The 14,500-nt window shown below is 34.1% G+C and overlaps 2 protein-coding genes across 3 annotated transcripts; both read right to left on the reverse strand.

Annotated features, from left to right (window-relative positions):
- Positions 1-777: 777 nt before the first annotated feature.
- Positions 778-7,080, reverse strand: LOC102613288 (probable protein S-acyltransferase 4). Its single transcript, XM_006481924.4, has 6 exons — positions 6,692-7,080; positions 5,626-5,808; positions 4,619-4,927; positions 3,475-3,696; positions 1,560-2,155; positions 778-967 (listed from the first exon to the last, which is right to left on the reverse strand). Exons 1-5 carry the CDS (start codon positions 6,755-6,757, stop codon positions 1,562-1,564), a joined length of 1,374 nt encoding a protein of 457 aa, XP_006481987.1. The 5' UTR covers positions 6,758-7,080; the 3' UTR covers positions 778-967; positions 1,560-1,561.
- A 3,667-nt stretch (positions 7,081-10,747) lies between these two features.
- On the reverse strand, positions 10,748-14,302 carry LOC102620089 (probable protein S-acyltransferase 1). Of its 2 annotated transcripts, XM_025099606.2 has the most exons (6): positions 14,038-14,302; positions 13,430-13,609; positions 13,037-13,339; positions 12,263-12,484; positions 11,297-11,743; positions 10,748-11,186 (listed from the first exon to the last, which is right to left on the reverse strand). In XM_025099606.2, exons 1-5 carry the CDS (start codon positions 14,143-14,145, stop codon positions 11,339-11,341), a joined length of 1,218 nt encoding a protein of 405 aa, XP_024955374.1. In that variant the 5' UTR covers positions 14,146-14,302; the 3' UTR covers positions 10,748-11,186; positions 11,297-11,338. The 2 variants fall into 2 exon arrangements, with proteins under 2 accessions (XP_024955374.1, XP_015386952.1); XM_015531466.3 differs by having other exon boundaries at positions 10,748-11,743; positions 14,038-14,301.
- Between the last annotated feature and the right edge of the window lie 198 nt (positions 14,303-14,500).

Here is a 14,500-nt window from a genome sequence, read left to right on the forward strand (position 1 = left end):
GTTATCAAGTAAATATGATTAAACGCATAAAAAAAAAAAAGAGTAAATATGATTAAAATAAAATGAAACTTTTTCTTTTAATAAATAAGGACTTCGGAGATCACAGATCAGAGAACACATTTCCGCATTGGTTTAATTGCATAATTCGTCGAAATATTCGGAAAGATTTCAGCTTTTTTTTTTAACACCAAACAATTTCATTTTTGAAAATCAACTTCCTAAACATGGTAAAATACGTTACTAAAAAGTCTAAAACACCCCTGCTTCCGGCTGTTAGTTGTGAAAATACGGGCAGAGCACTGCCTTCAGGTGAAATTAAAAACTTTCCTCTGAAAGCTCCAATCAAATGGTGTGAACCAATATTCATAGAAACTGTAACTTAGTAACTTCAATTGGAAAACTTAATGTTCTTTCAAGAACATTTATTAACACTACCTTCTGTAAAATCATTATAAACGAGAGCAAGTACATTCTATCATCAGAGAAGAGGATGGGAAAGAAAAAGCAAAACTCATTATAGCACGGCAAAGCGTGTCCGACTAGATTGTACTAATATGACAACCAGTGGGCCGTGGCAGATATTGTACATTTCTAACCACAACTAGGAAATCTCAATCTGAATCAAGAAAGATTGAAAAAAAAAAAAATTAAGAAAATGGGAAAAAAATTATATAATCTGCGATACAACCTATTGATCATTTACTCTTGCAACTTCATTTTGACATGGGTTTCTGCATTGTTTAGAGACGGTATGACATTTACAACTTGCAACTAAGAAGATGTAAAAATTGAATCAATTCCCAGTCAATTTCCAGACACACAAATGTTGAGCATACCTCTGTATTTGAAAAAACCTTATGCCCCCGAATCACAGGACAGTATAATTACAGAAAAAAAAAAAAATTGAGAACCTTCACACCTGCTTCCAATATGTCCATGCCAATAGTAATACCTTCCATTGAGATACCTGTACATTATTGGAAAAATTATTATGATTAGAAGCCATTCGAGTAAGAAGAAAAAAGGGCTAATTTGAATAATTAATAAATTTTAGAATGACAATTTACTATAATAAAGAAAGCAAATACTATAGCTCTGTACCGTTTAAAATAATATTCATATGGGCTTCTTCTAAGCTGTTTGTGCAAGTATTTGACGGTATTAAGACGTCAATAACATTAATTTGACACAAAGAGAAACATCTTTTATTACAAACAACTAAGGTCCATGGAATATGAAATTCAAAGCACTTGCTCAAGCAATGGAGTGAAGTAGTTGTTTTTTGGTTGAAAAGCTTCTTGATCTATTATCAAGATAAATTGTAATTTTTAGTCATTTTAATAAACAGAAGGACATGTATGAAACACCTAACTCAAGTGCGGTGATATTAGGCCTACTTCTGTAAGGTAACATTTTACAAAACTGAAGCTGTTATTATACTGTTTACCAATCAATTAGTAATTTTTTTCCCCTGTAGAACTAGTTCAACCGGTCCAAAACTATAAAAACCTTAGCCTGAAAAATCAGAGAGACAGTTCAACGAAAAAATAGATCAATACCTCTATACTTCCAGAACTGGTGTAGTGATCCCATCAGAGTCAGAAACGTTATCAGGTTTGTCTACTGCATTAGCCTCATTTCCACCTGTGGAACTTTGAACAGGTTCTCTGACTTCATCAATATCAGAGCTTGCTTTGGAGTCTCTCACCCCATCTCCAATAATTTGGTCCTGCAGATATTCTGCTGCTCCATCACCAACAATGCAGACTTGCACTGAATCTTTCTCATCTTGCTCAACAGGAAAGAATGGATCAAAACCTGGTATTCCTCTTTCCTCCTTTATCTTCAAGCTATCTTCCAAATTATCAAAATCCAAATTCTGCAGAATTTCAGGAAGTGAATAACCAGTGTCCTCTGCATGCTTAGATCCCATTTCAATGTCAATTTTCTCCTTTGAGCCAGCAGCAGTACCTTCACCAAAATTTGGAGTCAAAGATCCTATCACCATATGCTCATCTTCCTCCACAAACGATCGGAAATTATTCATTGAAGGAGGGATCTTTGAGAAGAAAACTTCTCCAAGATTTCTCAACATCCCATTATTATATGGGTTCTCCTTCTTGTCATACCGGTACCGGAAGTTCTCATAGGTAGTCTGTATCCATTAAGCATGTGATAAACAGATTTTAAAAATCAGTAGCTCAAATTTGTTACCAGTTGAATGATGTCAAGCAAAAAACACAGAGTAGAAGATGCAAATAACATATGATTAAAACATCAAATTGATGGTTAGCAATGGACCTGATAAAAGCTCAGTTGCTACCTATTTTGGCATGTGCAACAAAATTGAAACTGGAACTCCACTGAGAATGAAGAATATTTTAAATTAGGAACGACTTTGTCCTTTCAAATGTCAGGGGTGAAATAAGCTTTCCTAGAGTCAATTTATCACAACACAATAAGTACCAAGACCAAGCTCAGACATTTCAAATTTACTAAAACTAGACATGTTGAGAAAGTAAGTTAAGATCAACAACAAAGGGAGACCAAATGAAGACCATATACATCATCTTTGGTCAATTGTCCACTAGGAAAAGCAGAAGACACTGCCTGTCTACCGGGAGACTGAAAAGAAAATGTCACCCAAAAACAGGACCACACATGCAAATATGTTATCTGGCATAAAGTAGGATACCAAGAACACAAATAAGTTGGTACAGGATGGTAGGCATTACACAAAATGCAAGTTCATAATTAGCACATTCTTGGTAATAGGCTTAAGCCAACAGAATATAAAGAAACAGCCATGTTTCTGGTACCGGATATTTGGCCACCAAAAGAGGTAAGAAAAACAGATAATGAGATGTATTAATGGTTAACATAACACTGCAGAAGATGCATTCTAAAACCTCAGGTAGCACTATATGAGGGACAAATCGGTAGGAATCAGATAAAATATCACAATTATTCAATTTAGGAGTAACATAATTCTTGCTGATGGCGATATAGGAACAAAAGTACAATCTCAAACTCCTTGATATTTGGCATGAAATAAAAAATAAATAGGGCCAAAAGTAGATTGCAAAAGTGGATGAACAAAAGAAAAAACAATAAATCTTTCCTGACATTGCAGAAGAGATCGCATGGTAAATCATATTAGCAAGGACTATCAAAACAAAAAAAAAAGAAAAAAAGGAAAAAATTAATAATAAATGACAGAATAAACTTTTCTATCATTATTGATAGATTATCTCGAGAGAAACTACTGACTTATATTCACACTTCACAACCTGTATTAGATATTGTATGCATGAATATTTCTGGACTGCCGATAACACAGGAGATTTAATAATATGTTGAATTGTTATTGATGGACATATCAGTTTCTCATTGGAAAACATGAAGCAATCAGTAAACAATGATTTTTTATTTATTTTTTAACTCTTTTATGTATTTGAGAAGCAAGAAAGTCACCTGGTTTGTGCAGATCAGATAGAAATGGAAAACTGAGAGGCCGCCGACAAACCAGACTGCTATGAAGCAGTAAACCATTAATATAACTGATGGGACATCCTCAGACATAGCCTTCCAAATATTGTGATCCTTTTCAAGAATATTAACCCAAGAAAATGCAAAGACGTATACGCACAAAATGGTTGATGTTAATATAAACATGTAGAAGAATCGATAATTGCGCTGCAACCATAACAAAATATATATAAGAGATCAGTTAACTGTCAAAAAGACAATCACTTTGCAAGACCATTGATACCAAATCAGACTAACATCATCCATTTTGCATACTTATGGATGTGAAATAATTGGGTATAACTATAGTTTTGTTGTTTAACCACTTTAGGTTAGATCAGAATTTTAGTATCTGCAATATCTGATTTCCCATTTTGCACCTACCCTACTAATTACGGTCTGTGCTGGTATACTATAAAATGCATAGTTGTCTTTGAATTGTACCTTTACTGTTATTCAATTTCCAATTAAATTAGTGCACTCCTTGAATGATGATAACTTGACCCACTTGTTGCATGGTCAAGACAAGTGTTCTTAAACATGTAACAACAAAAAGGAAGAAAACTGTGTGATGGAACAAGAGCTTAGTTGAGCAGCTTCACAATAAACAGGAACCAAAAGTCTGCAAGGGAGCAATGTTCTGAAAGCAAGCAGCTTGTGGAGATGGCTAAAAGGCTAAAAGCGTCCTAATGCAAACAGGGTCCATGACCAACTCACAGTTATAGCCATCTTGATGATAACACCATTTTGCACCATCAATATGGCTCCTTTTAATGATGAAAGTGCAATGTATGACTACTAAGTTTTTCTGTTTCTGTAAAGAAAGTCTAGCATACCCCGGGTATAGAAACATCTTCTTGGATCCTTGCAAGTGTGTATTTACTCTTTCATGATCAGTTTAGATGTACACATGGAAGAATCCAACGCGAGGGGATGCATACACTGGAAGTGTTCTAGACTCACTCATTTCTGAAATAAATTAATCTCAGTTCAATCGACCACTGGCCTACTACATTAGCAATAATGTTAGACATGTTCTTATATGTTTTACTGGGGAAAGTAAGTCCACATACATAAAAGTTAAACTTACAATTCCAATGCACTGACCAACCCATGGACAGTGATGATCAAATCTCTGAACACAGTTGTTGCAGATGGAACAATGAGAAGCACGAGGAGGACGATAAAGCATACAGGTGTCACAGTACTTCACTTTCACTGTATGGCCATTTATAATGACGTCTTTTGTTCTGGGTAGTTTCAAATGAGGAGTTCTACCATTGACCCATTCCATAGATGGGGTAGCCATATCAAATGCATCATCAGATTCAGGTGGCTTTGAATTTCTGGGCACCATTCCAGGATCTCTGGCAGACGTCAAGAAAAGAAATAATAGATCCTGCACAAAATTTGAATTTAGATTTGAAGATATATTTCAAAGGAAAAAAGCTCACTCATATCTATAATTTGAGGGGGGGGGGGGGGAAGCTCTGACGGTAAGCATACGGGCGTTCATCTCAAATGGTCAGCCATTCAACTAAGTAATTATCCAAAAGAAAAGAAGTTAAAGAAACTTCATCACAGAAAATAATTAAAATAGAATTGATTTCCAGTAATACTGATGCCTGCCTTAAGATTGAACGCTTGCAAATGAAAATGATCAGCCATTCAACTAAGTAATTATCAAAAAGAAAAGAAATTAAAGAAACTTCATCACAGAAAATAATTAAAATAGAATTGGTGACATGAAGAAGAAAAGAAGCTAATTTCAGGATATTTAGGACATAAAAGAAGAGAATTTACTTTGCATGCTGATTCCTTACTGTTTCAACCATCCTTGTGCTTCCACCACTTTTTCATATTTAGTCCACACAGATAATTCCAAAAAAAATAACAAAATAAACTTTTTGAAAAAAATTAATCCCTCTCAATAAATTTTTAATCAATAATTTGAAAGAAGTGCTTAAGGTTACTTATTATCAGCCCTGGAATGCAATAGAGACTAGCAACCGAAAAATACAGAGTATATTTGCAAGATAACAAAATAGAGATTGTGGCACATTACAGTTTATGCAGAAAAAAAGTAAAGCATCTCACCAGTACAGTAAGGATTGAGCCCACAATTGACACCACAACAGAACGAGCAGCATGGTCATCATGTCGTATCTTCAAATAGGATTTTACACAAAAAGCAATTGCAGGGCCAGCAATAAGGATCGTAGAGAGAAATAACGATGCGACATCGGGACCAAAGACCAGCAGCCCACCACAAAAAAATCTCTGGAAAAAAAAAGAAAAAAGAAACAATAAAGTGCTATAAAGCTTGCATAATATTATGATTTATACCAAACTATCAACTATGAAATGATGACTTATACCAAGCTATCAACTCTGAATAAAAGATGGTGCATCGAGGCCAAATTTCAGTTAGCCACCTTAGTTTAATAAAACTTTCTTTCAAGAAGGACTAATGAGGGGTCATATAAACAGAAAGAAATTATGTTTCAAAACTCCGTTAGCCATGCGAGAATTCCATCTTAATCAGCTTATGTTACAAATCTAGCATTGTGTAAATATTTCACAAGAGTGAGAAGAAAGAAAATGTCAAACTAAATATATTAGTTTACAAGAATTATGAATGGTCAATCTACTCTTGGGCAAAATCCTATTAAGAAAACTAATAATATCTTGCTTTTCTTCTATCACCTGTAGCCCCAGAAAGATAAGATTTTGCATGAGAAAAGGGGTACCAAATAAGAACAAGCAACTTTGATGAACAAACAAGTTCATCATCTTTCATGAATAATCTACTCAATAGCTGTCAGCAGAATTAGCATATTGTAAAGGAAACATAAGAAACTAAAACAAATTGATAAGCACATGAAATATTGAATCAAATAAGCAACCCAACAGTTGCAACGCCTCAAAAACAAGCTTAATTCATTAGCAAGTAGGTAAAATGAATTAGAACCAGAAAATGAAGAATCTCATAGGAAGATTAGCTGCAGTTAATCACTATAGCCAGCCATAGCCGGTCAAATAAGAAATAAGAAAAGATGAAGCATTCAAAAAACGACCAAAAACAACTTATGGAAGATACCCGATTGGATTCACGACAAATAGATTACATAGAGTAGGAAAAAAAAGAAAAGGAAAAACTCACATTGCTTCCCTTCCAGACTTGATAAAGCCTCTTGGGTTTGTCATTAAGATGATGACTCCGGGCCATTGAAGAAGAACCCAGATGAGAAAGAACAGAGATAGAATCAGTTACGGTCTTGTTTGCATAATTAAGAGAATAAAAGCAGAGTGGCGACTACGAGTTATTGCACATAATCCATGACAAGTTACAGTAAAAAACAAGAACTGAAAATAGCAGAAAGGTTGATATTCTTTTTTGGGATTTATGTGAATGTGAAGTGAAGAGAGAGAGAGAGAGAGAGGATTTAGGATCAAAGGACAGAGAAAGAGAGACGGATTCTACAAAGACTAACATCATCTTCCTCATTCTCTCTCTCTCTCTCTCTCTCAAACGATCCCTCGGGGCGGATGTTTCAATTTCTCGCGGGTTTCTGTTTTTATTTTATTTTTTATGAGTTTTCTTATTGGGGTAATAACATACGGGCCCCTGATTGTTTACAGTCTATCAATTTACGACATAGTTTTGTTTATTGTATCAAAATATCCCTAAGTTGGTAACTCCTACTAAAATTACGATTAGATTAAATTAATGTGAAAGTATTAATATTACTTATTTTTAAAAATGAATTTTAAAAGTCAACAATTCCCTCAATAATAACAATTAGATTAAAAGATATTTGAGTCATTTGAATGAAATAGAAAATAAACCCATGAAAAGATATGATACACTGTTAATAGTGATTTATGTCAAGACAGATTTTTTGAAAAATTAGAACCTAGACGAACGCAAACGGCTCGGAGTTCGCATGGCAAATAGAAGATACGGACCTTTTTGATACAATTGCAAAAAGAGTGTGTGCATACTTGACATATTATAGAAAATTAGGCACTCAGGTTTTGCATCTTATTTTATTTGTTTACAATTATTTATTCATTAATTTGCATGAGCTAATACGAGCGCCGGAGGCAAGACCCAACCGAAGAGCAACGTGCTGTCACGGAACAGCCAACAGCACATTTATTCCTTTTAATTTGTCTCTACGCTTTCGCATGAAATCGTAATCTTAATTAACTTGCTTTGTCTTCGAAGCTGAAAGAGACTTTACCATTACTATTTAGTACGTATTTACTATTACCACCCAGAACTTATCCAACAGTTTTTCTGTTTCAGTTTCGATTTTCAGTGACCGGTTGCATGGGATTAAGCTTTATTATTAGAGTAAAGATTAGTTTTACTTCACAGTATTTTTTTGTTTTGGTATTATGACGCAATAAATCATCAAGCTTATGTATTTGAAACATACATGGGGAACTTGCAATGGAGCAGCCTGTTAAATAAAAATAAGAATATGGAGGCAAAGAACAAAGAATAATTTCTTAGGATTTGAGACGTGTTTGCACATTTTCTTTTAAGATTTTATTTGCCCTCTCCAATCTTGGTTTGTTATAGAGTATTAATGGCAAATTACCCCCAAGATATATCAAATACTAAATACAATCTCTAGCAAATAAGATTGTATTTCTAGAACATATATGAAACCTGCAAAATCTGATGATCATTTCCAAAAAATGTATATTTCTTTTATGAAGAAGATGTTAAATCAAAAGAATGCAACCATTCGAAATGGTACTTCTTCAAAAAACTCTTTTGGTTTGAATTTACAACGATTAACACTTGAAATTTTCAAGCTTGTCAACCGTTTCTAGTTGACGCCTTTCTGGAAATAAACGGTTAACCGTTTTCTCAATAAACGGTGAGCCGTTTTATTCCAGAATGTCAAATACGTTACTCTCTGTACATAAACGGTTAACCATTTTCTCAATAACCGGTGAGCCGTTTTCTCTAGACCATAAAACATGCTCTCTGGAGTTAAACGGTTAGCCGTTTTCTCTATAACCGGCAAACCGTTTTTGTCAAGAATATCAAACCAAAGATTAAAAATGTTACAATCTCTCTTACACAGCCTTGTTTCTTTTTCTTTTTTTTTTTCCCGATTCGGAGACCGGAATTTTTGACGGTCAAACCACGTCTTTCAAATTGTTTCTCATTGCTAGGGCATAGGAAAAGGTATTGAAGTTTTGGAAAATAGTTTTTTTTTTTTTTTCATTCAAGTTATTAAAAGAAAAAAAAAATACCAAACAGCGTCTTGTTTTGACTCCAAATAAATGAACCCACGGTGAGGAATCTTGAATGCAAATACAAATATTCCCAATCGAAAATGCATCATAAAATTTTAACCTTTTTTTTTAATGCTTATCTTGATGTTTAACGCGACTTCAAATGCAATTGCTTGTATTTTTCTTGAAAATTTTCACACCAGAACAGAGAATGTTCTCGTTACTTGTCTTTTCCTTTCATTATTAAAAAATATATATATATGTAAATAAATGATAATCACTGTCGTAAAGACCAGACCAGCTGCCACGACGTTGGACACGATGTCCAGGGAATGTGAATCAATGATTAAAAAAAATAAAACAAACAAATTAAAGACACAATCTCATAACGTAAGAGAGCTGGCATTTGACAACATTACATTACCCCCACTACAATTCCAACAAACACAAATTGTATCCAATTCATGCTATGCAATGCAACAATGTGGTAAATTTTCGCTACTAGTTTAGGGCTTCGAGTTTTTGTGTGGAAGTTAGTAGGAGTTGATTTAGGAGGTTTCAAAGTAAAGTCAGCTTAGTTCATACTTCATATTGTCCTTGTCACGTGTCAATACTAAGCGGAGGTTTTAATAGATTTTTTATTATATAAATACTATAGTACATTCGTTTATAAATCGGTAGAAGGAAGCGGTTTTGATTGATTTCTAAATGTAAATTTTAGTCAAATTGTAATACAATTTTATTTTTTTTACTCAAAAAGTATAAACAATACATGTGTCCGTATATCAAACTTCCGTACTGTCTTTCCCTTTTTGACCATCTATTCAGTTTTTTTTTTCCCCTCAATCTTATAATTTGATATTCAATTAAATTAAAATTTTCCTTTCATGTATTTCATGGCAATTCTTGAAGAACGATTTTAAAGAAGACAGATGGCATAGGTTGGAATCGGCAGGTTTTGTTGATTTCATTTGCCCTTTTTTTGTTGTCTTCAATGGTGGGGAATCAAAGAATTGGATTATTAGTTGGCCAAGAACTATAGAAGCTGTCACCTAAGTTGTAGCCATTATCATATCATAACTAATATATATGTAACGTAACCTTTATCAGATTTTGCTTTTCGGATCAAACATTAAAAACTAATTAAAAAAAAATCTTGCATTTGTTTTCTGATAAAAAAAGGCCAGTCAAGAATGGTGACAAAGTTAAAAGGAATCATAAAAGATCTAGTCAAGTCCTGAAAAGGGCATCCATATAATCCGTTCCAAATTTACCAAATGTGTGCTGGGTTAAAAAATTTCGTGCCTTTTCAAAAACAACCTTCCCTAACTTGTACACTAAAAATTTAGCAGTCACCATCAGCGAATCTACCATTCCCAGTCAAAACATAAACAGATTTTTACAAATCAGAGTTTTTCAGAAAATAGAAAATCAAAAATAAGAATATGGAGATAACACGACAGGAAATATTCAGAAGACAAGCATAATCCATAGTTCTGTTAGTGGTTCTATGCTATTGGATTAAGCCTTCAAATAATTACAAGTTCAATTACAGCGCACTCATATTCTTCTTTTCATCAGTTCCTTACTTTTCTCCACAATCAGAACTCAGAAGAAGAAGAAGATATTGTCTCAGTTTTGAAACACAATGATCAACAAAGGAATGAATGAATGAATGACTTTAACTTTCTGCTTCTTTTATTTCATTTCAGTTCATTTACGCCATTGATAGTTTTTGCTTTTGCTTCAATCAACAGCAATGAAGACATTCTTGCAAAGATTAATACAACATTATCCGATCAAACCTGTGTTAAAAAGCAAGATCACATTTATGCATACGTTCACTACAGTCACTTGTAACATTAAACTGGATATCAACATTGCTGCATCAGATAGACAGTTGAACAATGATGCATCATAAAGTTTAGTTTGGAACAGGACACAGAAACAGTGTTGTAAGTGGTGAAATGTGATTGTTGCACTGGTTTCCTTAATAAGATAGCTATTACCAACTTAATAAACAAGAAATAAACAGCATAAGCAAATTTTTCTCTGCGTTTTTTGAAAATTACAGAACTTCTTTCTTTTTTTTTTCTTTTTTTTTTTTCCCTCCTTCTTACCAGACTCCACAGGCCAAACTAAATCAATCCCCTCCAGGACAGACTGTTTCAGAATTTGGAACTTGTAAATTATCTGTCTTTCCTAGCTATAGCTCTAAACAATCAACAAATTTCTTGAACCGCTTCACAATTTACAATTATTTGTTATTACTATCGATCAACTGCAATCACAGCTAATTAAATTGCAACATCAAATGAGTTCAACCCGTAGGAAACAATGCTAGACCATAAGTATTCCGTAAAATTGCCCCAGAAAATCTGCAATCTGATATTTGATCACTGAAAAGTAGCACACTACATCATCTATCTTTTGTACCATATGCTGTATACGTCTTTTTTAACTTACTGTGGGATACTTCAAGCAAAAAGAATACAAGATAAAGGGGTACCTTCGTCTCTGTTGTTTCAGTGATGTACTTGAGTGGGATCTACTAAGTCCTCTCATTGGAGCACCGCGGTGAATATTTGGGTACTTGTTCAGAAGGTAAGAAATATGGATCAAATGCATCAGCACCATTCCCCTCCTTCTTTTTCAAATTATCATCAATACCACTATAATCCAAATTCTGCAAAATACTTGGAAGTCGGACATCATTTTCTTTGCCATATTTCCCCATTTCTATATCGAATTTGTCCTTTGAACCTATGAACCCTTCATTAAATTCTGCTGCAGCTGATCCCGCTACTGAATCATCATCTTCTGTCACCCATGTTCGGAAATTGATCATTGAAGGGGGGATCTTGGAGAAGAAGAGTTCTTTAATGTTCTTTAATATCCCCCTATTGAAAGGGTTTTCTTTCTTATCATAACGGTAACGGAAATTTTCATAAGTTGTCTGCAGAAAATTATGAACCAGAAAGGAAGAAATGCAATCAAGACTAGCACACCACAGAAATACTTGATATGATAACATTCCTGGAAAAAAGAATATGAACTATATAATGTTGGTATATGCAACATCAAATAAGCCCGAGTTTTCATTCCTGCACACAAACACACATAGGGGGGCCAACACAAGACCATAAACTTTTTTCATTCAGAGCAACAACAATCGCGTCAATCTGACAAATCAGGCATATCATGGGTAGTTAGTATCACTTATTCTTATTTTCTGGGCAAAGTTCCGTATGCATGACAATAAAAATAAGCACCAAAATGGAAGAGAGTATCTAAGTTTATTGTCTCATGGCTTTAGATAATCTACCTTTATGATATAAACTATACAAACCATGTACACAAACTGCACTTAATATAGTTCGTCTGTTTATTTATTGAAAGCAAACCACAGGAAAATATTCTATTTTCGGGTTATTGATTTTAAACTACATAGGAGCATTTTGAAGAGTAATCTCACCTGATTAGTGCATATTAGATAAAAGTGGAAAACAGTGAGTCCACCAACAAACCAGACTGCTACAAAGCAATATACTATGAGAGCAACAGATAGTAGGTCATCTCTCATGATGCTCAATAGATCACCCTCCTGGCGGATGATGTTAATCCAAGAGAATACAAAGACGTAAAGGCACAAGAAGGTTGAAGTTGATATAAAGAATATGAAAGACACATAATTGCGCTGCCAAGAAAAGAATAGCAGTTAGCATCTTACCACATAATTTTTTTTTTTTTTCCCACAAAGTGTAACAAAAAACAAAAGCAAGTTAATCAAAGTATGGTGTGTTATGAGCAAAGCTTAAGCCGTCAACTTATAATTCTAGATATTGACACATCTCTGTTCAACCAGAACTTGATCTCTTCTAATTGAATTAGCTGATGACATTTAGCTTTCTACAACCATATGTTCAGCATGCTTATCTTTGCTCATACCTCTATTCTGTTCTTTTTTATTCTTCTCCTTGTGCTTTCCGAAACCTTACTCGGCACTTATAGATAAAGATTTTCCTTATAAAAGCTCAAACAAACTATTTGCAAGTGTTTGAGACATCAAGGCAGTAAGCAAAATGAAATTGAAACAGATCATTTCTGAGGACCCAAAACAAACTTCCTTTAACAAAGATTAAGAAAAACCAAAGAGGAGGTGTAATCATTCTCCAGGGACTAATTTAACTTTCATGGCACTTCTGGATGGTCATTTAATAAGCTCGAAAGCAATTTATTTAATACTTACTAATCCAATACATTGTCCCACCCATGGACAGTGGTGATCGAATTTCTGGATGCAGTTGTTGCAGATTGAGCAATGAGAAGCTCGTGGAGGGCGATATAGCAAACAAGTATCACAAAACTTCACTCTAACTGAGTGTCCATTAACTATTAAGTCTTTCGTACGAGGCAATTTCACGTCCTTATTGCTGATCCACTCTATCGATGGGGTATTCAAGTCAACTGATTCATCTAATTCAGGTGGCTGAGCATTCCTTGGGATAATTCCTGGATCTCTACCTGATGTCATGAAGAGAAAAGTGAAGTCCTGCATAAATTTACGTGTTAAGAGTATGTCGAAGCATGCAGACTCCTCTAAAACCAAGAAAGTTTACAAATTCATCTAACATAAACATACCAAAACTGTAAGGAGCAATCCCCCAATCAATACTGGGTAGTTGAAGAAAGGGTTTTCTTGTTTGATCATTAGCAGCATCTTTATGCAGAATGCTATTGCAGGAGCTCCAATCAATATTGAAGTTAGAAACAGAGATGCAGCATCGGGACCAAAGACTATTCTTCCACCACATATGAATTTCTGATATTACAAACAAAAGCTTAGTTCCATCGATTCCAGCATTTGTCATGACATCAAAAATTGAGTACAATATCATAGTCTATTGTCCACACAAAAACCAAACAACTGACTCAACTAAAAGTAACAAAATTCCATGAGAAATATATTCAATCCCTAGTTGTCAAAAGCGCTTTGAGAACTCATCAAATAATCATTGCATGCAACAATATCAAAGAAAATAAAAGCACCATTAAAATAGAACAAGTTGAGGTTTCCATATATATATAATTGGAATTAAAACGAACCCAATTGCATAAAAGAATCATTTATGACAAAAATAACAAACAACATTTCAGAAATGGCGAGTTGACGTTCAAATATCTTGAAAGCTAGCCCTTGAATCAAAAGAGAGAAGTACAAAAACAGAAGGTGAGAAAATAATTAATTACATTGTTACCCTTCCAAAGCTGATAGAGCCTCTTGGTTTTGGCCTGGTTAGGAGATGTGAAAATGTCCTCAGAGAACGAATTGTGAACCTTGTTTTTGTTTTTGGTCATTTTTTTTTCTTTTTACAAATTCTCTCTTTTCATTTACTAAAAAATTCAAAATCAAACACTGCCATAATTATTCCTAGGACAGAAATATCTGAAAAACATGAAGACAGAAACAGAAGATTATGAATTAAAGCGAATGAAATTAGATCAAACGCTTTAATTTCCTCAAAAGTTTTCTTTTATTCAGTTTTTGCCTTGTTTTACATTTCTCTCCCTCTATTTTTAATCAAAGAAAAAGAAAATAAGAAAATTAATAAAATAAAAATACAGTATTTCTTACCAGCTCGAACCACTAACAAACATTGCTGTCGGGCCCTCTAACGAATTTTGCTCATTCGACCGTGATTTTCGCGGGCAA

This window comes from Citrus sinensis, chromosome 6 (assembly GCF_022201045.2).
Source record: "Citrus sinensis cultivar Valencia sweet orange chromosome 6, DVS_A1.0, whole genome shotgun sequence".
Lineage (NCBI taxonomy): Eukaryota > Viridiplantae > Streptophyta > Magnoliopsida > Sapindales > Rutaceae > Citrus > Citrus sinensis.

Bases quoted from the DNA above. Each gene is read 5' to 3' on its own strand.
- LOC102613288 (XM_006481924.4), bottom strand. From the start codon at position 6,757: ATGGCCCGGAGTCATCATCTTAATGACAAACCCAAGAGGCTTTATCAA. The intron at 5,809-6,691 runs GTGAGTTTTTCC...TTTTTTTTCCAG, and splicing joins AAGTCTGGAAGGGAAGCAAT to AGATTTTTTTGTGGTGGGCT. The intron at 2,156-3,474 runs GTGACTTTCTTG...TAATGGATACAG, and splicing joins ATCTGATCTGCACAAACCAG to ACTACCTATGAGAACTTCCG.
- LOC102620089 (XM_025099606.2), bottom strand. From the start codon at position 14,145: ATGACCAAAAACAAAAACAAGGTTCACAATTCGTTCTCTGAGGACATT. The intron at 13,610-14,037 runs GTAATTAATTAT...TTGTAATATCAG, and splicing joins AGCTTTGGAAGGGTAACAAT to AAATTCATATGTGGTGGAAG. The intron at 12,485-13,036 runs GTAAGTATTAAA...TTTTCTTGGCAG, and splicing joins TGGGACAATGTATTGGATTA to CGCAATTATGTGTCTTTCAT.